Source organism: Rutilus rutilus (genome assembly GCF_951802725.1).
Source record: "Rutilus rutilus genome assembly, chromosome: 6".
NCBI classification, from domain to species: Eukaryota; Metazoa; Chordata; class Actinopteri; order Cypriniformes; family Leuciscidae; genus Rutilus; species Rutilus rutilus.
Genome location: NC_140214.1, coordinates 18929654 through 18957307, shown reverse-complemented (window position 1 = coordinate 18957307; position 27654 = coordinate 18929654). Strand labels below are relative to the sequence as shown.

The following is a 27654-nucleotide window of genomic DNA, read 5'->3' as shown; positions in this document are numbered from 1 at the left end:
ATTATAATGTCACAATTCTGATTAAACGCTGCTGGAAAGCAGTGAGATGCCTAATAATTACTTGTTTTTTACTTCACTAGCTTCTAATTGAAGTGTCTCAGTAACAGTGATTCAGGTCCATTCAAAATGGCATATGGTTCTGTTTCATCAGTAATCAATACTTAACTTGTTTGAGAACTCTTCTTGGCTGCTTGAGAGGAAAGAAACTTATGAACCACCTTGAGTCTTTCAGCAGACATGAAAGAAAAATATGATTCATGTATTAATTTCCTTTTTTTATGCATCCTTTTGTCCATTAACTGATGATATTTTCTTAGAGTGGCATTGTGAGTTGATTTGATATTTCACCCAATTTAATCTAAGCAATTTAACTTGATGACTACCTGTAGCATCTAAAATAACAACTAAAGAAGAATGTTCCAGTAATGCCAGAAAGGGCATGTTTTCAAGGCTTTTAGGTGAGTTTTCAAAGAGCAACACCTAATTTTAGTACAGCTAGGAGCAAAGGGTTTTAAAAAGGAAGTCAGTGCTTATGTTAGCATTCACTGCTAAATGAACCATATCCATTAAGAGTGTAATGAATTCTGAGAAATAAAGCACTCTTATTGTAATTTGACAAGTTCATTTCCTCTTCAAGTCACATTGCTCAATGCTGAAGTTCTTTTTTTTGGTTGTTCAAAGGGCCGTGTCAAATGGGTGCCGGTAAAACCTCACTGTGCACTGTTGATGCACAAAGCATTTCTACCATTTTAAAAGTAGAAAAAACTTTCAAGGAAAAGGAAAAATCTTACTAAAAGCATGTTTAAAATGTAAAACCCTCACTTTCACTTTACAACAGTCTCTAATTTAATTTATTAATAATAATTTATTCCAGTGCTGTGCATTATTTCTCCTTCTGGGAAATAGTCTTGAATTTACTAAATCATTTGACTGAAGAAGCTAAGGACAGATCTTTGGCCTTATTTCTTTAAGATCCAACCATTCAATCAATGCTTGTCTGAAATTCTTCAAGTTCATCCTTTTGTTTTGATTTTTAATGTCGTCTTAATTACTACAGACTATGGTAACAGTATCCACATTGAAATGAAATCTGATAAAATGCTTGCTATTATTTAAGTAGTCAAAAATATCTATTTTTGAATAATTGCACTCATAACAAGGTGAATTTGTAATTAAATATTTAAATATGATTGATTTTGTTCTAGAGATCTGAATAAATGGTGCTTAAATTATTTTCAGTATTCTTAGTACTTAATTATCCACTTAATTATATTCTACAATAATGGCATTAACATGATTGATGGTTGTTCGTTGCTGTAGAACCTGTTGGAGAAGTCAGCTGAGAGAGAGACCCGTCAGGAATACGCTCTTGCCATGATCCAGTGCAAAGTGCTGAAACAGCTGGAGAACCTGGACCAGCAGAAATATGATGATGAGGACATCACTGAAGACATCAAATTCCTCCTGGAAAAATTGGGAGAGAGCGTTCAGGATCTCAGGTAAAGCCCTCATATTCTCTCAGTGTGTTTTAAACCCGTTTCTTTTTCCTCACATGTTGATAGTGCTTACCATTCTTCCTCCTGCAGTTCTTTTGATGAGTACAGCTCTGAGCTGAAGTCTGGACGTCTGGAGTGGAGTCCAGTGCACAAGTCGGAGAAGTTCTGGAGGGAAAACGCTGTTCGCTTGAACGAGAAGAACTACGAGCTGCTGAAGTAAGAAGCACCTGTTGTTTTGGACTAGGGCTGGGCAGTGGGTTGATGCATGACATGCATCGGTAGATATTGATGCTCTTCACATTCAAAATGTAACATTATTCTCAAATGTGACCCTGGACCACAAAACCAGTCACAAGGGTAAATATTTTTGTTAGGGCAATTTTTGGCTGAGATGAAAATCTGGAATCTGAGGATGCAAAAAATCAAAACATTGAGAAAATCGCTTTTAAAGTTGTCAATTTCTGTTCGTGATATTGCTGTATTCACTCACAAAAATATTTTTTGTATATATTTACGGTAGGAAATTTACAAAATATCTTCATGGAACATTATTTTTACTTAATATCCTATTGATTTTTGGCATAAAAGAAAAATCTGTATTTTTGACCCATACTATGTATTGTTATACCCGTGCGACTTGTGACTGGTTTTGTGGTCCAGGGTCGCAAATGTGCTATTAGTAAGAAAGAGAAAGAGATGATCGGTTCACTCGCTCTCCATTCTACACCACATCATAGACTGTAGAACCACATTTATTGTTTGAATTCTGTAATAAAATGATAATTTGAAGGGTGAGATTTTTTTTCAAAAATATCAAAGCCCAAAAAATGTTTTTATTTTTGTGTGGCTTTTTCCTAACAGCCTTCAATCCAATTTAATTAATTAATTAATTAATTAACAGGTGTGCAAAGATTGTGAACAAGTAACCAATCATAATTTACAGTTAGTGATTCGTTTTATAATATTTGTTTTTACTAATTAAGTTTCTTTGTTTTTAACATTCTTTTAAGTGTTATTACTGGCTGTGGTGCAAGTTGCAGGTGACAATATATTTTTGTCTTGTCATCATGTAAAACAACTTGGCTACCTTGAAACAAAACACATTTACTTGAAGGTAATAAGACTTGTTTTCAAAACTATATATTGACTTACAAAGCATAAATCTCACAAAATTTTGTTGATTAATGGTTTAAGATAAAAACAAAAATCCATTTGATTAACAAACCCAAAGAAAACATAATTCAAGATACAGTGGCCCCAATATGATTTCTCTATTCACCTCTCTGTTCCCTCGATTATTTCCCAGAAGGCCAAAAATAAAAAAGGAAGAAAAAAAAACAATAATTAAAGGTCCCGTTCTATGTGATCCCATGTTTCAAACTTTAGTTAGTGTGTAATGTTGTTGTTAGAGTATAAATAATATCTGTAAAATTATAAAGCTCAAAGTTCAATGCCAAGCGAGATATTTTATTTAACAGAAGTTGACTACAAAAAACGGCTGGATTGGACTACATCCCTCTACATCCTGCTTTAATGATGTCACTAGAACCGTAACCTCCGCCCACAGGAACACAGGCGTATTGATGGCGAAATGTCAACAGACGTGGTTGATGTTTATCTATAATCGGATACCGCAAAAGTTTAATTCGAAGTTGTTAGTTTGCTCTGTCCATTTCACCACGGACTGTTTTTCTAACCTGGAATAATATCAAGCAGACTTCTCTCAGCGTTTCATACTGACGAAGGGGACTATTTCAACTATATTCCAGCAAGCGGTAAGTAGTGATTTAATATGGAAGTAGCGATCACTCTTCACATCGTTCGTTTCTCTTAGTAGGATGAAAATAATCTTACTTAAACTGTGATTAATATACAGAAAGCGATCAAAGAACAATCCCTTTCCAATCGCCCAAGCTATCAATCACACAGCGCGAGTTTATCTGGACACTTGCCAAAACTCGTTATGAAATCAATGACGCTGTTACACTGCACAACGAAGCTCTTACTGTATTTATATGCCTCATGTTTGCATAGGTGAAATCATTAGTGATAGTGCAGAAACTGCGTTGCAATGATAAGATCTTTCACGCGATCAACAGACTGTCATCTGCTCAGTGCTCATCACTGCAACCTTTTATGTGATGGTAATAGATCTAAATACTTAAAAAACTTCTCATGATTCGTTAATCCAGATAGCTGTAATAGTAAAAACGTATAATAGCTGTAATAGTAAAAGTTTTCCAGATAGTTCCACATGTAATGCCAGATATTTCATATGCAAGCATGTCAGCCAATCACAGCAGAGGGCGTTTACACTGAAGTCTCACAGCAGACACGCCCCTTCAAACAGAGTGTTCAAACCAGGGAATGAAATCAGGCTAGGAAATATGCCTTTTATTTCTAAATTATAACAATTTTTGATCTAAAAAACATACTAACATTATAAGGGCACCCCTGGAAACATTATAAAATAATAAAAATAATCCATGGAATGGGACCTTTAAGAATATTGTAATGTGAATGTGGCTGTTTTAAAACATACTTCATGTGTAAAGTAATACTACACTCACATGTGAATAGTCAAAATGAGTGGTTTCAGTTCTCTCAGCTTTTATAATAAAAGATGTTAACGGGGGTCAAGTGTTCAGAGAGGGACTGAAATGATTTTTGCCGTATCGAGCAAATGGTTAAAGGACTGTTTTGAACATACAGTGCTGTTTTTACACAAGTTGTTTTTACTGTCTGAATCACAGGGGTGTGTGTGTGTGTTCCTCTCCTTTCTTTGGTGAAGGGTACACTAGTTGAAACCAGAGCCGAGTATCGGCATTTGAAACTCTAATTTTCATTGTCTCTCAGTAGTTTAATCATGTGTCAGCTCGACCCTTTTGACAACTCCGTTTAAATCCTAATCTACTCATCTCATTCCTCTCATCACCACCCTCTCCGCAATCAGCTCAAAGGCTCCGTTTCAGCCATCAGCAATTTGTGTTTTACTTCAGTTTGTTTCTCTTTTTTCCCCTCCATCTCTTGCTTAGTGTGCAGATGATTGGTAGTGCTTGAAACCTCTCTCCATTCTGCATGACTGTTATAATTTCATGCTTTCATGCAGTACAGGTCTCTGTCTCATGCTTGATCTATTGTTTGTGAGCAGAAATAGATTGAAATTAAGCTTAAACCTCTTGCTTGCTGCAAAATAAATAATTTTCTTAAAGGTGCCATGTGTAAAAATTGAGGTAAAAATATCCAAAAAATGAGCTACACGCATCAAAAGAATGAGAAGAAATAAGGGCGATGATGTCATTAAAAAAATGACAAGTTATAGTGCTGCAGAGATATCAACCTGAATTAGCAATAGCATTACTAGCCACGGCCCGACAGGTGTTGTAATACCAGTTTCGGCCATGGGAGGCGGTATGCGAGCAACATAACCACCACCAGCCCAACTGCAATACACGAATAACTCGCACGGCTTGTGGACGTACTTGAACCTGATGTCAATCGTGTGGAAAATACAGCCCACTACTACATTTCAGTTCAGGGAAGAGAGCGGAAGAATGGCTGAAGCCCTTGGCAAGAGACCCTTACCACCACCACACCCACCCGCTGCAGGGATAAAACGCGCTCGGAATCGCAAATAAAATCTGATAAAAAAAGGAACAGAACCAGAGTAAACATTGGCACTGCTTTCCATCGCTTGAGACAACTAATGGCCATGAAAGAAATGAGGTTCGACTCCGAACTTGCAACATTTCTGTTTATTATAACAACCTATATTATGTTTATTAAATGGCTTTCCTGAGGTAAATCTGACATAATTGTTCTCCAGCTATGTTATTGACCTCTTCACGCTGATAAAAAACACTGATTGGTAGATATTATGTATGAGGAATACATTTCGGTAAGTTGTAGCCTACTGTATCTTTCAACAGTGTTCGTGTTTTTTACTATTATTAGCTAGTAGAGATGTTCGGTTTACGTGCGCTAGGGATCTGTCGTGTAACATTTACAAGCGCCAAAACGGTATTTATTGTTTGAATTGCGTAATAAAATTGACAGAATCTGAGAGCTGAAATTTTTTTTATATCATAACTAACCTGCTCTGTCTAGTCTGTCGGTCTCCATGTCCTCTTTGCTTCGGGATTTTTCTGTGCGCGAGAAAATTTATGTGTGTCGTGAGAGCGTGTGAAAAGTGTCAATTGCGTGTGTCTCACGGTGAATGCGTGATAGTTGGCAGCTCTGGTTACGTTGGTCAACATCAGCGAATGCTGTCTGTCAAATTAATGTAATTCAAACTAACGATAAAAATGTAATATGAACATATTCACTGGTAAAGGTGAAGGGGAGTAGCTTGAAGATGTCATAATCATAGAGTAGACACACTTTCTGGAGGTATACTGCCCCCATCTGGTATGGAATGTGGAGTATGAATTGATTTTTTTTTACACATGGCACCTTTAAGCAACATTTTTGTTGAAAAAATGTTAAACGAAACATTTTCTTAAGCACAAATTTCTAACATTTTTCGAAAATATACTGTAAATTTTGTAATTTACCCCAATAAAACTTTGAGATGCATTCAAGATGCAATGGCCACAAAAAGTATTTGGTTGCTTAAAAAAGTATAAATATCATTGATTTGCATATACAGTATATATAAACTAAGTGAAATTTATTTTAATAAAATCTAATGCAAAAAAGTTTGTTTGTTGGTTTGGGAATTTGGTTTGATATGTTTTGTAATGCAATGAAATGTAGTTATTATTACATTATTGATCAAAAGTGATAGTAAAGACATTTATAATGTTAGAAAAGATTTTTATTTAAAATGAATGTTGTTGTTGTTTTTTAAACTTTCTATTCATCAAAGAATCCTGAAAAAAACATGTATCATGGTTTACACTAAACTATTAAGCAGCACAACTGTTTTCAAAATTGATAATAAATAGAAATGTTTCTTGAACAGCAAATCAGCATATTGGAATGATATCTGAAGGATCATATGACATTGAAGACTGAAGTAATGATGCAAAAAATTCAGGTTTGCAATTGCAGGAATAAATTACATTTTAAAACATATTAAAATAGAAAACACAAACCTTTGAACTGTAGTGTAAGTGCGTAAGCAATTTTTGGTCCCACTGTATATTTTCTGAGAACACAACATTTTTCTTCTCTATTAAATGTGTCTTTTTGATTTCTAAATATTTTTACTGGAAAACATTTTTTTCCAGTGTTACATGTTTCCCCATTTTAGTATCTTACTGAACTAACAGAAGCTAATATTTTCCTGGACTGAGGTAGACACCACATCTCCCGCTGTACAGTACCCTGGGATATATTTGCTCAGCATGGGTTTAGTATTGCCCTGGAGGTGTTACTGATTGCTTTTGGGGACCTGAAATGATTGTGTGTTTGTGCTTCCTGCCAGGATACTGACCAGGTTGTTGGAAGTGTCTGATGACCCTCAGGTTATTGCTGTTGCAGCTCACGATGTGGGGGAATACGTGAGACATTACCCTCGTGGCAAGAGGTGAGCGAGTATCCTTCATCCTTCATCTGTAAATTACCATCTCTCTGACTCTGCAGCTGTGCATATTTTTTTTTTTTTTACTATTTCTCAATACCCAAATATTCTGTAGCTTTTTATGATTATAGGGCTCAGAATCGCCCAGGTTAGAGTTATTACTGTCTGTTCCGCCCGCTTGCCTGCAATGATATCAGTGTCAATTTAAACTTGCATCACTTCAAAGAGAGCAGCATACTAACTCTTCCAGGCAAACCTATTGCAAGATGTTGCCCAAGCTTTGCCATATTGTCGGCACGTAGCATTCATGATCCGCCAATCAATTTTAGACCTAAGAAGATTGCATATAATTTCCCTCTAAAAGTAGAGTGATCCGCCACTTGTTTCCAACTCTGCTCTGAGTGGCTAATACCTTCTCTAATCCAGACTCTCCTCCCCCTGAGGTCGGCCACTCAGAACACACACTCTCACTTTCCTCTTTAGAACGCCTCCACCGTTCAAAGAAACCACAGTGAATCTATAGGGACTCGTTGGTCTGAATTAGCCTTGGTTCTAACCCTGTAGTTAGACCACTCTAGAACAAATTAGCTTCTGCAGGCCAAAAGAATTGCACTCATTTGCGATAAGTGCCAAGTTATTGCCTTTCCATCTGTTGTCCTACCAAGCAGTGATTGTGTTTTAACTGTGGCTAAATGTGAGATGAAAATATAGATCTTGTGTAGCCCCGCCCCTTTTCAGCTCTGCGCTCGTTGTGTGGTGTATTTCCACAACATGAAGGTAAGATCTTACGGATTTATGAATGAACCGCTCATTGTAAAATCTTCCTGGTCTAGTAACATTTGTTATGACATATGCTTTAAACATTACAGTGCTCATGATAACGTTCGTTAACTCTACAATAAGTAAATCCAAAATCCAAATCCAAAGTCAAGTCAAGTCAAGTCACATTTGTTTATATAGAGCTTTTTACAATACAGATTGTTTCAAAGCAGCTTTACAGAGATAACAGGAAAAAAATGCAAAATACTCTGTTTCCAGAAGAAAATAGCATTTCAGTGATGTTTCATTTTTGTTTTAAAAAAAGTTATTAATTTAGTTAATTTATATATATATATATATATATATATATATATAGCCACTCTGGAGTAAACCGTGATGTCATCGTCCAGCTCAGTTCAGTTCTTGTATAATAGTGTCAATGCAGGCAGATCATTATTATTGTTGAATATTAAGTTAAATGTTAAATTTAATGTCCCCAACTAAGCAAGCCAAGACAATAGAAACAAAGGTGAAAAAAGGCGACAGTGGCAAGGAACCAAAACTCCATCAGGTGACAGAATAGAGAAAAAAACCTTGAGAGAACCCAGGCTCAGTTGGGGGGCCAGTTCTCCTCTGGCCAATGAATGAACAGTGTATGATTCTGATGAAACTGACAGAGTGTGATTTTTAGATTTAGAAACTTCACCAAATAATCTTCGACATCGATGCCATAGAAATATACAGGGTTACCGCAAAAATGGAAGTTCATAGACAAAATTCTAAAGATGGCTGCGCGCTTGTTTCTCTGGCTCATAAGGTCTATAGAATAAATGAATATTCCTGATTTAAAAAAAAAATACCTTGTAAGCTAGCTCTACACATAATTGTTTCAGTCAGACCCATTGCCACCAGTGTATAAAATCAAGCACCTAGCCATGCAGTCTGCATTTACAAACATTTGTGGGGAAAAATGGGTCATTCTGCAGAGCTCAGTGAATTCAAGCATGGTACTGTGGTAGGATGCTACCTTTGCAATAAGTCAATTTGTGAAATTTCATCCCATGTAGATATTCCACTGTCACCTGTAAGTGTTATAATTGGAAAGTGGAAGCATTTAGGAACAGCAGGGACTCAGCCATGAAGCAGAAGACTACATAAATTCATAGAGCAGGGTTACAGAGTGCTTAGGTGCATGGTGCGTAAAAGCCAATTTTTTTGCTCATTCAATAGCAGAAGAGTTTCAAACTTCCACTGGCATTAATATCAGGAGCTTCGTGGAATGGGTTACCATGACCGAGCAGCTGCATGCAAACCTCACATCACCAAGTACAATGTCAAGCATTGAATGGAGTGGTGTAAAGCACGCCGCCACTGGACTCAGGAGCAATGGAAATGTGTTCTGTGGAGTGATGAATCACACTTCTCTGTTTGGTAGTCTGATTGTCGAGTCTGAGTCTGGAGAACATTACCTGCCTGACTGCATTGTGCCAACTGTAAAGTTTGGTCAAGGAGGGATAATGTTATGGGGCTGTTTTTCAGGGGTTGGGGTTGGCCCCTTACTTCCAGTGAAGGGAAATCTTAATGCTTCAGCATAACAAGACATTTTGGACAATGCTATGCTTCCAACTTTGTGGGAACAGTTTGGCGAAGGCCCTTTTCTTTTCCAGCATGACTGTTCCCCAGTTCACAGTGCAAGGTCCATAAAGACATGGTTAATAATAAGACATTTTATTTGTAATGCGCTTTTCTTAAACCCAAAGCGCTAAACATGAGGTTGGATGTGGAAGAACTTGACTGGCCACTGTGGCCAGCCCTGACCTCAACCCCATAGAAAACCCTTGGGAATGAAGCTTGCGAGCCAGGCCACCTTGTCCAACAAAAGTGCCAAAAATGCTCTACTGGATGAATGGGCAAAAATGTCATCAATAAACACAAACACTCCAAAATCTTGTGGAAAGCCTTCCAAGAAGAGTGGAAGCTGTTATAGCTGCAAAGAGGGGATCAACTCCATATTAACGTCTATGTATTTAGAATGCAACATCATTACTGTCCCTGTTAGCGTAATGGTTAGGTGTCCAAATGTATGCGTGTATTATGTGTGTGTGTGTGTGTGTGTGTGTGTGTGTGTGTGTGTGTGTGTGTGTGTGTGTGTGTGTGTGTGTGTGTGTGTGTCTATATATATATATAGTACTGTGCAAAAGTCTTAGGCATGTTAATATCTTTATTATAATAAGACTTATTTCATATATAGCTGTTGTTCTTTGTTATTCCCATAGTTAAATTGAAATGCAAGAGGCCCTGTGTTATTACCCATCTTGCAGAACATAATAATCAGGAACTGCTTATCTCTGCTTCTCTGTCCTTTAGGGTGATCGAACAGCTGGGTGGTAAACAACTAGTGATGAACCACATGCATCATGAAGACCAGCTCGTCCGCTATAATGCCCTGCTGGCCGTCCAGAAGCTCATGGTGCATAACTGGTACGTTTAACTTCAGATGCATTAATGAATCCCAAATCTATGGTCAGCATTTGCTTTGCTTTCCATTGAACTCGTACAAACAACTTGATTTATTTATTACTATTTTTTTATTAATAATATTACAACTAATATTTATTTATTTATTTACAGGATATTTACACACACAGTTTTAATCTTTTTAACCTAACATCTTTAAAAAAAAATGTGTACAATCACTTTTTTTTTGGTACGCAATTCTGGTATTTATTCTTAAAGCAAAATAGGCATGTTGTTTATGCCTGACGCACCATTGTCCTCAATATTGGCCTGGAAATGAGCTTTCTCTTTGTCACGTAGAAGTAGTTTTCTCACTTCAGCACTACATAATGTAGTGAATTATTCAGTGGACCATTGTGTCTTTTCAGCGTTAGTTAAGCTTTGATTAAAACCCAGGGCACAAAATAACTGGGGGAAAAAAACGTTTAACTTCTCCATGCATGTTCGATGTGTTTGTGAGAGCAGCGAACTGTTGAATTAAGCCGGCGAAGCGCTCAGGTTCAGGTATACGACCTAACACAAGTAGCTTATTATTTTGTCTGCATTCATCCTTATGAGCTTCAGATCACTCTTTCAAGAGGGATGATAAAAACCTCAAAGGCCCCAGAATATAGCATGTGTGTTTGAAACACAATAGATGTGTACTGGTGTGGTGTCATGAAGAGTAATTGTTCACTGTCAGCGTTTCATTACAGTGGCTTTAAATCAGCCTTCAAATTTAAAATTTAGCATCAAATTGAGCAGAATACATGTCGCTTTAAATGCTGCCTTAGTGGTATAGATCAATTCTGTATAGAGAGAATGCAGTAACACGCTCCATAAAGTATCTCCGAATAATTCATCTTTTTCTTCGGCCCCACTGCAGGAGAAATAAATTTATGGAGGCAGATGCTCCGGGAAATATGTATACGTTAGTATTTATACTGTGAAGTGTGAACCCAGTATAACATTGATATATAACATACATATAACAATCTCTTTCATGTTCTTGCTTGGAAACAGTTCCATCTGCAAAGTCTGACTCAGTGTGTCGTGGCAATTATTAGACATTAGCTAAATGACTCGCATGTAATTTTCAGGATTAATTGTGCATAATTTTGCAGCGGTTTGACGCGAAGCTTAGCATGTCAGTGGCAAAAAAGAAGGAAAGAACCAAGCAGAGCAGTGAGTTTTGATTGTTCTCGTGAACAATGTAATGATTGCATCTTGGTTCAAGTCTCTCAAATACGAACCGAGAGTTAAGGGAACTATTTAAAAATGGAACTTGAAGAGACACAGAGTGCATGTGTTATTTGAAGACCTGAAGGGAGGCAAATTCTTATTTGTATTCTTAATTGGAGGAGGAAATTACAGGGGATGTAATTGCCGGATGACTGAATTAAGATTTGGTGAACGTGGTTTCCAAGGTGCTGTTAAGAAGAGCCATACAAGAATGGTCTTTCATGGCCTCTTCTTAAAAGCCATCTTTGCAATCCAGTTGCATCCATGAATGCCATTTCCATTTGCTGCAATCTTCTCGAGTGGTATTTATTCACAAGGTATGTCCTCTCTCATCTATCATGGTTTTGATATGATCTCCTAGAGGAACATCTCGTTTCCATGCCATTGATTGCATCACACATTGTCTTCATGGTTTCCGGTATAAAAGTACTTAAAGGTTTTTTATGTTGTTGTTGTTGTTTTTGGTGAAGAGCCTTATTTTTACTCAGAGTTGGATACAGAAAATAACTAAAATAAGAAGCTGCCTTGTGTGTACAGTTTATCTTTCCCTTGAGAGTTGTGGTGCTGTCGCTTTTTCCCATTCTCACCCCAAAGAGACTGTTTGGTGTCATGGCAACAGCAGTAGGAGAAGATGTTTGAGTTGGCTCAGTTCCTGCTGGCCAACTTCGCACGCTGTTAGCTTATTGTATCTGTACCATCTGGGTTAACCCCTGGAGGTGTGCCGCTGTGCGTGTGTAGAAATTCAGCCAGTGGCTCCACAGTCTTGAGATGATGGTGACAGTGTTTAATCTTTTTTTTTTTTTTTCATGTTTGTTTTGTGGAAGCCCTTACTCACTTAAGGACCCACTTTCTGATGCAGCTTAGCGTGAAATCTCAGATGTGCTTCACTGTTATAAAACCTAATTTGATTCGGAAATGAAGTCATGATAGGAATCTGAAAGAATAATAAGCTATTGTCAACTGCAAAACAAGACCAAAGATAATCACAACTTTTCTATGTTATGTATGTCATAACAATTGAAGGAAAGAAATAATTCATACAGTAAACGGGGGAAAATGTAAAGGGAAATGGCATAGAAATCCAAAGAAATATACATTGAAGTAGGGATGAAACAATAAAAAACACAATAAAATGTCCTGAAGGTTAGGATTATTGTTTAAAATTTAATTATCATTAAAACCATGTTTGATTAGCGCGCTTTTTAAAACTCGTGGTAAATCCTGTTCAGCCAGTTTTTTTTTGTACGAGAAGACATGGCAGAAGGCAGTGACCGCGCTCAGAAGATCTTTCAGCCTTCTAAGAGGACCAATTCTGAGGGGTGGTCACATTTTGACTTTTACAAAAGTCCTTGGGGAAACTTAATCGAGGATGTCACCCTGTCTGCAGAACATCCAAAAAGAAAGCCGCTGCAAAAGAGGGAAACACTCCACAAGTTAATTTTCAATACAATCCAAAAACTGAGACGCAAGACGGCAAGTTTCATTTGAATGAAACAAGAGCGAGTGTCTGCGATGATACAAGAGACATGGATGTGTGCTTTATTATGATAGGATAGTAAAGAGTGGACAGGAAGCGAGGCAGGAGTGAGAGAGGGGGATGGGATCGGGAAAGGTCCGCAACCCAAGACTCGAGCTAGGGTCGTGCAAAGCACAACACGTCTGCACATTGCCCACAAAGCTGTTGACACCGTGCTCTGACCAATTTTTATTTATTTTTTTGTAAAATAGTTTAGCAACTTAAAAGCTACATGACATTTCTCACTACCAAAGTAATAACAGCACTGTTCTTGAAGGAGATAAACTTAAAGTTTAGCTATTAGTAGAGACGCTGCTGCCACTTTTGGGAGCACTCAGGTAATTCACACATGCTTTGACCCCCCATCTCTCTCTCTCTCTCTCTCTCTCTCTCTCTCTCTCTCTCTCTCTCTAAACAACATTAATGACTGCTTTAGTCTGCTATCAATGGCTCAAGCCTCCGTTACTAGTTCTAAAATGACGGCTCTAAAGGTGCTTGAGAGAAAAATGAAAACTGTAAAACATTTAGTGTAACCTTAAAATCATTCTAATATAACAGTGTGATCATGACATGCTCTTTTTACGTTTGTCTTGAATAAACTTGACTTACGCATGTCATTAATGTACACAATTATGTGATAAAGTCTTGTTTAAAATGTTTTAATGCTTTGGTTTACTCTTATGCATTTTTTGTGATATCTGCCCAGGTACTACCGTTATAAATTAGCTGTAAAAGCTAAACTGGCACATTTACAAAAATGTTTATTAATGTGCACTGGCCCTTTAATTCCAAACTGAAGTAAAGTAAAATAAGCAAAGATCTAAAACACAATGAGAAAGGGCTTGTTGGACTGAATATTTATATAGTGTTATTATTATTATTATTATTATTATTATTATTTCTGAAGACTTTAATAATTTCCCCAATCTTTCATCATGGGAAAGTGGTGACATACCTTGAGAAATTATTATTATTACCATTTCTTGAACTCAGAAACTTTTTAATGAGGTAATTTGAGAAACAGTCCACAGAGTAATAGAGCATTCATAGGAAAATCTTAGTCATTAAAGTCTTAGACACCTGAGGACGCAGGTAGACTGTTAATCAGCTCTTCATTTTTGAAAAATTCACTGTTGTTGATGCCTGGTTGCCACAGCTGAGTCGTCCCTTTTTTTTCTGCTATCAAAATCAGCCACGGCTCTTCAAACGCGAGGTAACCTTAGGTCATAGTCTTATTTACCACTGGTTGAATGAATAAGGCCACAGACATAGTCAAGCGTCTCATAAGCCACGCTCAGAGGATGAGTCTGACGTCTCGCTGTATATACGGGATGAATGAGGATGAAAATTCACCTTTGACTTTTCTCACTATTAGTTATTGGACCTTGACATTGAAAAAAATGAAGGAATCAGTTGAAGTCAATGAAGAAAAAGTTACGAGTCTCTTGTAGTCATCACGTTGACACCGTGCCCCTCAAATACATCTTGCGGTTTGGGTCGATTGCAGGTTTGGCAGAAAATTGAATGTGAAGTAAGCCCAGTGGAGTCTTTGCTTCAGTGTCAACCTTGTGATTGTTGTCTGCTTCTTGTTTGTTCTGGAGGACTATTTTTGTGTAGGTTGTGTTTGATGCCATTCAGTTCAAAAGTCTGGGACCACGCTGAGATACAAAATCTAATTTAAACCTGGGAAAACGTACAAAATTATACCTCAGAGATGAATCAGTAGTGCTTTTTAGTGGTAAATGAAAATAGATTTCAGTGTAATGATTCATTTTCGATTTAATGTGCTTCTCTGCATACTCATTTTATACTGCGCTAAAGTTTTTTATTTTTTTTATTCATAAGGTATTTATTTTTTTATTCATTAAGTGAAGGTCCATTTTGACCTTTAAATTAAGACCTTCACGCAAGTTTACATAGGCCATTTTAATATATGAATGTCATCTACTCCTGATCTTTATTTTAGCTTGAAGCTTTACTTCAATTAGCACAAAGCAGTACAACTAATCTGACATTAATATTCATTTATTTATGACCCATCTGTAGTATATAAACTTAGTTCTGGTTCTCAAATCGTATTAGCTGAGATCCTTTTCCAGCCATGCGGTAATTTACAAATATCAGAGATTTGATCGGTCTTCACTTGAGATTTGAATCTGTGGCAGAACTAAGTAGTTTCTCACAAAAGAGGGTTTTTTTCAAACACTCCATTGTTGTTTCTTATTTATTTACACGTTGTGCTGTCAAACTAGGGCTGCATGATATTGGAGAAAATTGACATTGCGATATTTCGTTGTTGTTGTTTTGTTGTTTTTTCAGATCACGAAATCACCAGATGACTTGAATAGCTCATTTTGGAAAGAATTAATCATTGGGGTGATTTTGTAGGGGAGTGAATCTGCATCGGAAATTAAAAAACAAATTTCAAGCATAGATAAATGCAATAGAACAAAGATACAAATTAAATAAACAGTGCTTTGTTTTTCAGACAAGTCTAAAAGTATTCAGGTACAGAAGTTGAATAATTGTTCTTAATGGTTTACGTTCACGTAAGCCATCCTGTGTTTACGAGGATACTCGCCGAGACAGGATTTTTTTTTGCATGTATGCGTCCATTCAAGCACAAAAAGACACGAAAGAGAATGGAATTGGGTGTTCACCTTGTGTCTGTTTTGCTCTGTGTGTGCACAGAAAACCGCGTGTGAGTTCCGAATTGAGTTCTCTTTCACGTCCTCTTGCACTCAAAATGGTTTGAAATCGCTTTAATGTTTAAACTGACAGGACCTACAATGTGCAAATGATAAACTTTTGCTCTATTATGGTTAAACTTTGCAATTAACCCGAGAATCACATGCATTTCTAACTGTGGTGCTTGGTCCATACAGATTAACTGAGATCCCTATACTTGATATTGCACACATCACAATATCGATGCTAAAATGATGTGCAGCCCTAAATCAAACTGTTGTTTAAAAGCAATATAACACTCGTAGTTGTGCAATATGGCTCTATATCAGCACGGCTGTCATTGCCTCCGACACAAGGCCACTGATCTAATCACAGCCATGCTGATATAGAGCCTACTCGTCTGATATTGCCCATTTAGCTCAGGTTCCTCTTCTGACTGGAGTTCATAGCAAACCTGCTATCATTTGACCTTTTTCTAATTATTTTATTTCAGCCAAACCCCTGACATAAAATATTTTCTTGAAGTGCACCCCCTGAAATTATGAGTTCATATTTAACAACACATGCACTGTCAGTTAAGGATTACATGACATGCAGATTTCACCTTTTTAGTGTTTTATTTTGATTTGTTTTAATTTTATTTGTAGTATAGGGTGTAGTACATCTCTTTTTAGATGTGATGGTATCTCAGTCCACATTATATTCACGCTGTTGTTTTTAGTAACCCAGTCAATTTGTATAATAATAAATGATTGGGTAACACTTTATTTTAAGGTGACGTAGTTACATGTTACTACATGTACAATAGTAATAAGAGTAAATGATGCATAATTACAAGTAACTCACCCTAACCCAAACCCTAACCGTAACTCTTTAGTAAGTACACATAGTTAACTTAATATTACTCAATACTTATTTGAGTAAGTACAATGTAACTACGTTACCATAAAATAAAGTGTAACCAATTATTGTTTTTATATTATTTTTATTTCTATTTATAAAAAATGAATGAAGACTAAAATATATTATTGTAATAATGCTATTGTACATTAGATAAAAAAAAAATTACGTTTCAAACGTAAAACAGTTTGGCTTTTATTTTTGCAGAAACTGCAGAAAGACCTTTGAATCTGTGTTTAGCTGACAACATATACCCTTCTTGTTTACACATTTAGTACAATGCTAAAACCGTGCATCCTAGAAAATGTTGGCAATTATGCACATGTGAAAACGTCATCCTGGTTAAATGAATACAGTGCTGTGCTTCACTCTGAAACATGCGGCACATTACACCGTTTCCTAACCAGACGCGATGCAATAAGATTCCTGCAATAAGCAATTTGTCATTCCACGCTAGACACAACGCAACTATGAGACGTGACAAAATCAGTCAAAAAAAATCATCAAATTCATAAATATTAAACCATTACAACATTATTAAAAATACATACTGCGTGACTGAAATATTATTTGTCATAGAATGCACTTGTTTGTTCACATTTAGTTGACTTTTAATTTATTAGTAAATTATCCAATGTCACTTTCAGTATGGCATTCAAACTCACATTAGACACTTTTAACATTAAATAAAGCACATAGATTATCATTGTCATATGGTGTTGTTCAAGCCATGACGTCTCAGTAATAGAAACCATTTCTAAAACAGAATCATCGAGTGTTGCCTTTGCAAAACTATGATTCATATGGAAAAGATACCCTTTTATCGTGTGTTTTCACCAACTCACAAACCCCCTGCAGTTCCCTCATGAACTCCCGCTTGGGAAACCCTCCTCTACAGTTACTTAATAATCTACATAACAAACCCTAGCCATGAACATATTAACTCAATTAATACACAAATTGTAAGTCAAGCTGTTATTAATCCTCATATTTTATGCTGTTTTATCTCTTTTGCTGGATCCCTAATGAATCAGCCTTCTGTGATTCTGACTGTCTGCTGATGTACAATGGCTTGGTGCTTATCTGCCTTGTTTCCATGCAAATATCAGCTGATGTGCTGAAGTCTGGCAAGTCGAACCCAGTAGCTGTTGGACAAGCTGCCAGAAATGACAGTTAATGAATGGCAGGTGTCTGCTAATTTAGTCAACTTTCCAAGAAAGGAAGAGTAGATCCATCTGACAACTTCAGAACGTGTACTCAAACTGATGGACTTCTTGACCGTTCACATATTGTATCTCAGTGGATGCGGTAGGTCATGCGGGTATTGATTTCTTGCATACTGAATGCATATTCAGATGGGATCTATTTTGTGTCCTTTCTGAATTGTATGCTCCTCTATTAGCTGTGCAATCTTATTGGAAACACCTGAGGCCTGAAGTAAAGCAAAACACTTTAAAAAGGTCACTGTTTAGGAGAAACTGTTAATAAGGTTTGACGGCTTTGGCTAGACATCAAGACGGTGGGCACTTTGAAAGGATTTAAATGACAGATAGCATTTCCCAACAGTTGAGAAACCACAGGTGTCATTCAGAATTAACTCGCCTTGGTAAAATGACATTTTCAGTAATCAAAGAGGAAGGATTCGAACCTCGTGAAGATTATTCAGGAAGGTAGGTGGAATGGAATATAGTTAGATTGGAGAACCGGCTGTGGTGGAGCTGTTGGGGAATGCTGTGATCAAACATTTTGTTTGAGCGTGCTTGACAGTTTTCAATTTTACTCGCATAAAGGAAAATCTAGAAATACAAAGAGGTGCACATCACAGCTGTTCAAAAAGATAAATTGGCATAATCGGTCTTTGGTGTTTTCTTTCAGGGAGTACCTGGGGAAGCAGTTGCAGTCCACCGAGCAGTCGACTCCAGCTGTGGCTGCCCGAAGCTGAACTGCCCATGTGCTTGTGTGTGAGCCAGAGTGTCTGATCCCGTGTTCTGTGTGAATGTAAATCCGTGCTATATATATATAATCAACAGGTTCAATAAAAAAACGAGTTGATGTATTAAACCGTAAATTTATAATTTAGCTGCTCTTTGTTGTGTAAAGTTGTGCGTCCTTAAGTAAAATCACATTAGGTGATCAGAGCAGGTCTGAGTATTATGAAATGTTATTTATGTCTTAAATGTAAAACAATGAGTATGCATTCCAATAAAGAGTCTACTACGACAAATGCATCTGAATTAAGTGTTGTTTGTTGTTTTTTTCATTCAAGATTTGAAAAATCAGCGGTTGAGTTGTAAGGCTGTTGATTTCTCTCAAAGCAACTTCAAATGACAGACAGATAGATAGATAGATAGATAGATAGATAGATAGATAGATAGATAGATAGATAGATAGATAGATAGATAGATAGATAGAATCACAGTATGGGCCCTATCTTGCACCCAGCGCAATTGACTTTGTACACCGACGCATGTTTCATTCCTATTTTGCACCCGCGCAAAGCGCGCTTTTCCCTCCACAGAAGCACGTCGCTAAACTAGGGAATGAACTTGCGCTCTCTGGGCGGTTCAGCGCAAAAAAGGAGGCGTGTTTTGGCGCAAACGTTCCCTGGTGCTATTTTACTGTTCCATAAAACAATTGCGCCACTGGCCAGAAAAAACCTAGTCTAAAGTCAGTGACGCGTTGCGCGTTGTTCATTATGCTATTTTAAGGGCGCATGCTTGACCATAATGTATAGAGTGCACAAACGCTCATACACTGTGATTCTCTAATCTACACAGAAGCAGCAGTTTTCATTTTTTCAAATCATATTATTACAAACGATAGATAGATAGATAGATAGATAGATAGATAGATAGATAGATAGATAGATAGATAGATAGATAGATAGATAGATAGATAGATAGATAGATAGATAATTTATTATAAATATAATAATTTATTATAAAAGCATACATCTAGCTTACACATTTACCCACATTATTATATGCCTGTTTAGCCGAAGCTAATTTGGGTGTGTTTCTCCCATCCCCAATGTCACTTCTCTCTCTTTTACGGCCGTGAAGAGAGCGTTGCTCTCCTCGGCTGTGAACCGCTCTTGACGCGCGCCTGGCAAATCCGCCGTTATAATAGCAATACGCCAAGGAAAAAGTGCGTCTGCTCTTAAAGGGAATGTGAGATGATGCTCTGATTGGTTTATTTCACGTTACGCCCAAACCACACCTATGAATAATGAAGCTACTTCAGACCAACCCCTTTTAGATTTGCGCCCGGCGCAAGAGTCATTTATCCCGCCGGGAAAATAGCAACAGCGCCAAGACCCGCCCACAAAGTTACTTGCGCTTTGCGCTTTGACACTTGCGTTTCAGATCGTTAAAATAGGGCCCTATATCTGGTTATCTCTCAGATATGTTTCTGTCAGGAAAGTTATTTGCACTTATGATGTTTCAGTCTCACTCAAATATCAGATTTATATGGTAATCCTTCAATATCGGAGGTCCCTGGATCATGTCATTCCTTTAGTGTAATGCGCAATATAACCACATTCAAGTCATCATTTTATTTAACGTTTTGCTTGTAAAAAGATCTCAGATTTTGCTCCAAGGAAATATTGTTATAAAACTTTAGGGCAGCTTTGTCTATTTGAAATTACAAATGTCTCCATACACAGAATCTAAAGTTTCTTGTAACAACACTATAAACCTCAGATCTTGAAATATGATTTCATATTTTTATACTAGGTTTTATGGTCATAAAAAGCTACAAACATAACCAAGTTGTGTGGTTTTTAACTATTTGACAATGACTTGTGTAGTTTTTCATATTTTTTATGAAAAACTACATACGCTACTTATACAGTTGATATGCATCCCTGGTAAATATGATCAAAGATGGCTGTAAAAATAAATCTGAATTGTTCATTCTTTTGATCTTTCATTTAAAAAAAAGGCAAAAATCTAACCTTTCTTTAAAGTAAAAGAATTGAAAGTAGAGGGAAATCACATTATGTATGAAGTGTTTTTCTCCAAAACACATTGGCCACAATTATTGGCACCCCTAGAAGTAAAATATCTCTCAAGTATATTCCCATTAATATAAAAAAAATATAGCACACCAGGGTGACTAGGAACATGAAATTGTCTAGCTACTTGTTTCACAGGAGTATAAATACACTCACCTAATGGATTATTAGGAACACCATACTAATACTGTGTTTGACCCCCTTTCGCCTTCAGAACTGCCTTAATTCTACGTGGCATTGATTCAACAAGGTGCTGAAAGCATTCTTTAGAAATGTTGGCCCATATTGATAGGATAGCATCTTGCAGTTGATGGAGATTTGTGGGATGCACATCCAGGGCACAAAGCTCCCGTTCCACCACATCCCAAAGATGCTCTATTGGGTTGAGATCTGGTGACTGTGGGGGCCATTTTAGTACAGTGAACTCATTGTCATGTTCAAGAAACCAATTTGAAATGATTCGAGCTTTGTGACATGGTGCATTATCCTGCTGGAAGTAGCCATCAGAGGATGGGTACATGGTGGACATAAAGGGATGGACATGGTCAGAAACAATGCTCAGGTAGGCGGTGGCATTTAAACAATGCCCAATTGGCACTATGGGGCCTAAAGTGTGCCAAGAAAACATCCCCCACACCATTACACCACCACCACCAGCCTGCACAGTGGTAACAAGGCATGATGGATCCATGTTCTCATTCTGTTTACGCCAAATTCTGACTCTACCATCTGAATGTCTCAACAGAATTCCAGTCTTCAACTGTCCAATTTTGGTGAGCTCGTGCAAATTGTAGCCTCTTTTTCCTATTTGTAGTGGAGATGAGTGGTACCCGGTGGGGTCTTCTGCTGTTGTAGCCCATCCGCCTCAAGGTTGTGCGTGTTGTGGCTTCACAAATGCTTTGCTGCATACCTCGGTTGTAACGAGTGGTTATTTCAGTCAAAGTTGCTCTTCTATCAGCTTGAATCAGTCGGCCCATTCTCCTCTGACCTCTAGCATCAACAAGGCATTTTCGCCCACAGGACTGCCGCATACTGGATGTTTTTCCCTTTTCACACCATTCTTTGTAAACCCTAGAAATGGTTGTGCATGAAAATCCCAGTAACTGAGCAGATTGTGAAATACTCAGACCGGCCCATCTGGCACCAACAACCATGCCACGCTCAAAATTGCTTAAATCACCTTTCTTTCCCATTCTGACATTCAGTTTGGAGTTCAGGAGATTGTCTTGACCAGGACCACACCCCTAAATGCATTGAAGCAACTGCCATGTGATTGGTTGATTAGATAATTGCATTAATGAGAAATTGAACAGGTGTTCCTAATAATCCTTTAGGTGGGTGTATATGAGGAAACACAAAGGCCAAATTCCCTCATCGATCATCACAATGAGTAAAATCAAAGAATATGTTCTGATGTGCAGCAAAAGATTGTCGAGCTTCACTAAATAGAAAGTGGCTGTTAGAAAATAGCTAAAGCATTGAACATTTCCACCATCATTTTGTGCCAATCTCATAAGAAGTGAAGATTTTGTTCTCTTGAACACATGGGATGGAAAAGATGCTTTATTTACAAATGTTTTATGTGATATTCCAATATTAAGTTAAATTGGCTATTTTGGATGGAAAAATAGCTAATGTGTTACAATAAAAACACACCGCGCTTGAGTTGAAGTTCAACTTTTAAAAACACGTCTCTAGACTTGACAGCGTCTCGAATATTTACAATCAGATTCATGTATTTCATTTCATGTCACAGCAGGCCTTTTTACACCATTTATGATCAGGTGATCACACCAGTGTCATTCATAAATACAAACCCATTTGCCAATTTTCAGCATTCTCTTGTGCATCCCATTTTTTAAATAACCTCGCAGAACCTTTTCCATACACGACTGGTCAGAGCATCAGATGAGAGCAGATGCAGCCACTGGGTAATTTGTGTTCAGTCTCTCTCTCATCTCTCATCTCTCTTTCCAAATGGAAATCAAGCTGTAGCTGTAGCTGTAGCACTATCGGTTAGCAAATAGCCCGGCATACTCCGTGTGCTTTGTGAATGTCCAGATAGAGATAACCTTCAAAGCCTATTACCACCAGACTATCTGACAGATCCACAGCGCGTTATCAACTCATGCAAGATGTGTCGAGGGTCATTTGAATTCTAATAGGGTCATCTTTGGCTCCCCAAAACCTTGTGAAACAGTGTTGTTAGTGGCATTATCAGATGTTTGATTCAACCTTATTGGGAAACTTGTTTTTTTCTTTCACGTCTCCGACCTGTTTAGATGCAGCCTTTTGTGACAAGAACGAATTGACTCGAGCGAACCCACATCTCGCTGTATGGCGTGCCAATGCTTGTATGACGCTTCCCACACTTGAGTGGCTGCTTAATGTAATGGGTGACTCAGACGTCCTTTTGCCATTATCAATGATGAATTTGCGCAAGGGCTCTCGGAGGCATGTCGCTTTGAGAACTCTTCTGCCATGACTTTTGTGAAGTCTTTTTTAAGCTTCATGTAGCATTTTCAAGGGCTGTTTTTATAAATGCCTCTTTCAGTTACATTAAATGCACTAATAATGGTCTTAACGTTTTCTAGCAAGGACAAAACTTCTAATTGACTCAGACTTTAAGAAGTGGTTTCCGTATGTTTCAACAACAATCTTGAATGCTTGCTTGCAGCTGCAAAGCTGAGGCGTTGGCTTACCGAGGCGCTCACTGAGGCTGTCAGCCGAAGACATGGCTTTAATACAGGTGCAATATTATCGACTAGCCATATTGACCGGATATGCGCTCTTGTTGACATGGGTCACAGATTGCCTGTTCCCATGGTTACAATTAAAACTCAGATAGAATTTAAGGGGGATTTCTCCTGTCGTCCTGATAGCAGATTCCAACTGATGGAAAGAATTATGATTGCATTTTTGTTGTTTTCAAAGTGAGACGACAATCTTCAGTCTCATCAGATCACTGTAATGCCAAACTATTCGGATTCATAAATAGCCTAATGTCCTTGTGTATTGTTGAACATGATGTAGTACTTTCAGTGCATCGTTTCTGTGGACGATCTAATTTTGCACAATCGCACAGATTAGGCTGCACTGTCTTTGGATATTGGATCACATTTATACCGCTTTGTTGCAATCAGTATGCGATTGTATCCATTTGACATTTTGCAGCCGGAAGCTCTACTTGTCCAATGAACCTTTCACTAACAACAGGAGTTCTTATTCAGCTTCTGATTGCTGGGTCAGGGCCGTTTCATGGCATGCAGGCACTGAAACTGCTTTAACCCTGCGGCATCAGCCAATAAGCTCATTTATTAAAATAGTGCTGTTATGAAAATCAGAATTACTGGATACACTTCTCTGGAATTTGTTATTGAATGTAGATAGTCAGTTAAAGGGGTGGTTCGGGATTTTTGACATCGGACCTCATTTTTAAGTCAGCCTGGTTGTTATTCATCAGTGGAGACATTTTTTTTTTTTTTTTAATTATCCAGTCCTTTTGTTCTATCCAGTCCTTATATTTGGATAGTTAGCCGATGCTAGGCTAGCGCGAGTCAATGGTAGATGTTAGCCAGCCATTAAAAACCGTTTTACCCACTCCACAGTGCACCAAACGCAAATCAATTATAACACTAGACTATCGATGCAAATGTCCGTTGAGAGAATAATGTTAGAAATCAAACTTACCTTTCATCTCAATGATCCCAAAGGAACTAGTTTCTCAACAGCTGCGGAATTTTACTTTGCTCCGGTTAGTAATGCGGCAAAAAGTAAACACAGGTAAATACACTTGTGTCATGTGTGTACCGGCTCACTCGGTTGCCTAGGTAATCAATATCACTCCGCTGCTGCTGTAGACAAGGCTTATGATTACAGGGAACAAATTATAACTAATGCAATGTGATGAAAGGTAAGTTTGATTTCTAACATTATTCTCTCAACGGACATATACATCGATAGTCTAGTGTTATAATTGATTTGCGTTTGGTGCACTGTGGAGTGGGTAAAACGTTTTTTTAATGGCTGGCTAACATATACCATTGACTCGCGCTAGCCTAGCATCGGCTAACTATCCAAAATGCTGTTGTTGTGTAAATGAACGGCTAAAATGCATAAAAAGTTTTACGGTCTTAGTTGAAAAAGGTGTTGTTTAAACAGTCCCTTAGTTTGGTTTTGGTTCTGTTCCTGTTTGCCTGAGTTCCCTGTCATTATTAGTCTCCATAGTTAATTAGTTAAACACCTCTTCCCTGTTCTGTTGGTTATACTCCCTTGTGTATATATAAGCCTTCAGTTGTGTATCCACTTTTGTGTCCATTTTTAGGGGTCAACAGCTTATAAAAACTTGTTTCTGTTTTTTTTTTAGCTTGTTTGCTGAACACCTTGTCACATAGTAGCTTTTAGACATTGTTTTGTTTTTTATTATAAGTCTGAAATGACGAGGCAGCTTCTCGCAATGCAAAGTCAATGGTAGGCATGAGGCCCCCCATGTAGGCATGGCCTAAATGCTCTATTGTCTATGTAATGTGGTTGTGTTTCTCCCTGGATTCATGATTAAAAAGTCTTCCTATTCTCTGAATATCTTGTGTTGTGTGCTTACTACACCCACACCTGATAATAAGTGATGCTGGCTGATTTTATTTAAATTTTTTTACAGTTTTTTTTTATTTTTATTTTTACTGGTTTTCATGAAAAAAATAACTTTTTTCATAATCTTTTTTATTTTATTTTTTGCTTTATTTTATTTTTGTGTGTTTGAATTAGAATTTTTTTTTTTTTTTTACACTTTTTTGTCTTGGTTATTTTATTTTATTTCTGTGTTTTTTATCATTTTGTTTAATCGTTTTATTGTATTTTACTTTATTTTTATTTTGCTTTATTTTATTGTTTGTTTAATTTCTTTAATTTTGTTTTATATTTAATTTGCTTTATTTTATTGTTTGTGCTTTTATTGCTTTGTGTCTGTATTTTTCTTTTTTCTTTTTTGTTTCATCATTTTATTTTATTTTGCTTTTTTGTTGTTTGTGTTTAATTTTGATTTTATTTTTATTTGCTTTATTTTATTGTTGTTTGTAAAAAAAAAAAAAAAAAAAAAAAAAAGATTGACCAAAGTAATTACAAATAGCCATCAATTAAATTATGTGGTTAACTGAATATTAATGTCTAAAGCCAGCAATCTCTTAAAACTGACTTTTACTCGTTTTAGGCAGGTTGCTATTTATTGCTGGTTCATATCATAAAATATAGAACCACGGAGAATAACGCTCAACCATAAATTTGTCCTCCAGTATTGCACCATCAGCACTAATGGCAGTTTAAAAGTGCTCAATCTTCAGGCCTGTACTACTAGCATGACACGGACTTTGATCAAGCATAGGCACCATCAGCTGAGCCATCTGTGGCTTGCCTGTATTTGGAGAGGCTCTTAACAATGTTCAGATGGGCTGGAATGGAAAGCCTGAAGTTTGTGTTCCTTTTTAGCCTCATGTGCATGATGAACGCTCAACCATTTTAGCAAAGACTGATGGTCACTGTGTTTGCGAACAACAACAAATTAGAAGGTGAATATAGACTGGAAATAAAGCGGAAATAATCCTAGTGTGCAGACATTTTGCAGCAGTACATTACTCATTACATTACAGGGCATAATATGTGGAAACAGTAAATCTTGCACTGGAGAGACACTAAAAAGAATATTTACAACACAATATCGAGGGCTTGGAGCCAGAGGGGCGTAAGTGGCATTTGACAAACTTCAACTAAATTTTGACCACACTTCAATCACACTTACATGAATGAGTATTTAAGTAATAAAGTTATGGCATATTAATACAATGAACATGTTCTAAAACATTTTAAAATAAAAAAAATATGGCAAAAACGTCAGATACGCCTTTTTGGCACCAAACATTTCCAAGTCTTTTATGGACATATTGGGCGTATCTGCTGAACAATGCAGAAAATAATTGGTCAAAAGGGGAATTGATTGAATAATTAACACTTGAATAACAGTTGAACAAGTAATTAATTTTCATTTAACTCATTAATTAATTAATTAATTTATTTATTTATTTTTCATTTCACTTTTCCATTCTGGGCATCTGCTGAACAGTACAGACTGTAATAAAAGTCACTGAACTTGCTAAACACACTTCTGATTGGCAATTCATGAGTTGTTCAATTTATTTCATTACATTCATTCATTTTTTTTCAAATACTCTATACAATTGACAGGTCTCTCGTGTTCTTTTCACTCATTTCACTTTTCTTTTTTGTTCAACCATTTCAATTAGTCAAGTCAAGTCAAGTATATTTGTATAGCGCTTTTCACAATACAGATTGTATCAAAGCAGCTTCACAGTATTAAATTAAAATAATACAACAAGGTTTGTTTCTAGTGGAATTTATTGATAAAATCAAATTAGATATCCCCAGAATATCCCCAACTGAGCAAGCCAAAGGCAACAGTGGCAAGGAACCGAAAAACTCCATCAAGTGACCTAATAGTGTCCTAAAACTCCATCAGGTGACCCAATGGAGAAAAAAAAACCTTGGGAGAACCCAGGCTCAGTCGGGGGCCAGTTCTCCTCTGGCGTTTATTAACTAGAGGCCGGATTGTAATTTGAACTGTAAGATTAAAAATATTATATGAATGCCTGGCTGAAGAGATGCGACTTTAATCTAGTTTTAAACTGGGAGAGCGAGTCTGAGCAACGAACAGTATCAGGAAGGCTATTCCAGAGTTTTGGAGCTAAATGTGAAAATGCTCTCCCTCCTTTGGTGGTTCTGGATATCCTAGGTATGACCAAAAGCCTTGAATTTAGTGATCTTAAAGAGCGCGATGGATTATAGGGCGATAGAAGATCCGTTAAATAGACTGGAGCTAAGCCGTTTAGGGCTTTATAAGTCAGTAGCAATACCTTGTAATTAATACGGAACTTTATAGGTAACCAATGCAGTGATGATAAAATCGGTGTTATATGATCATATTTTCTTGATCTAGTAAGAACTCTAG

General features: G+C 37.1%; 1 protein-coding gene across 2 annotated transcripts in view; it reads left to right on the top strand.

Moving 5' to 3' along the window:
• The window catches only part of atp6v1h (ATPase H+ transporting V1 subunit H), a 48362-nt gene extending 29507 nt beyond the window's left edge, over positions 1 to 18855 (top strand). For both annotated transcript variants that reach the window (XM_084412183.1, XM_084412182.1), the window contains 5 exons: positions 1321 to 1499; positions 1587 to 1712; positions 6925 to 7026; positions 10147 to 10260; positions 18497 to 18855. In XM_084412183.1, the coding sequence (XP_084268309.1) occupies positions 1321 to 1499; positions 1587 to 1712; positions 6925 to 7026; positions 10147 to 10260; positions 18497 to 18563 (588 nt within the window). In that variant the 3' untranslated portion in view covers positions 18564 to 18855. The remainder of the gene's footprint in view (positions 1 to 1320; positions 1500 to 1586; positions 1713 to 6924; positions 7027 to 10146; positions 10261 to 18496) is intronic.
• The last annotated feature ends 8799 nt before the right edge of the window (positions 18856 to 27654 follow it).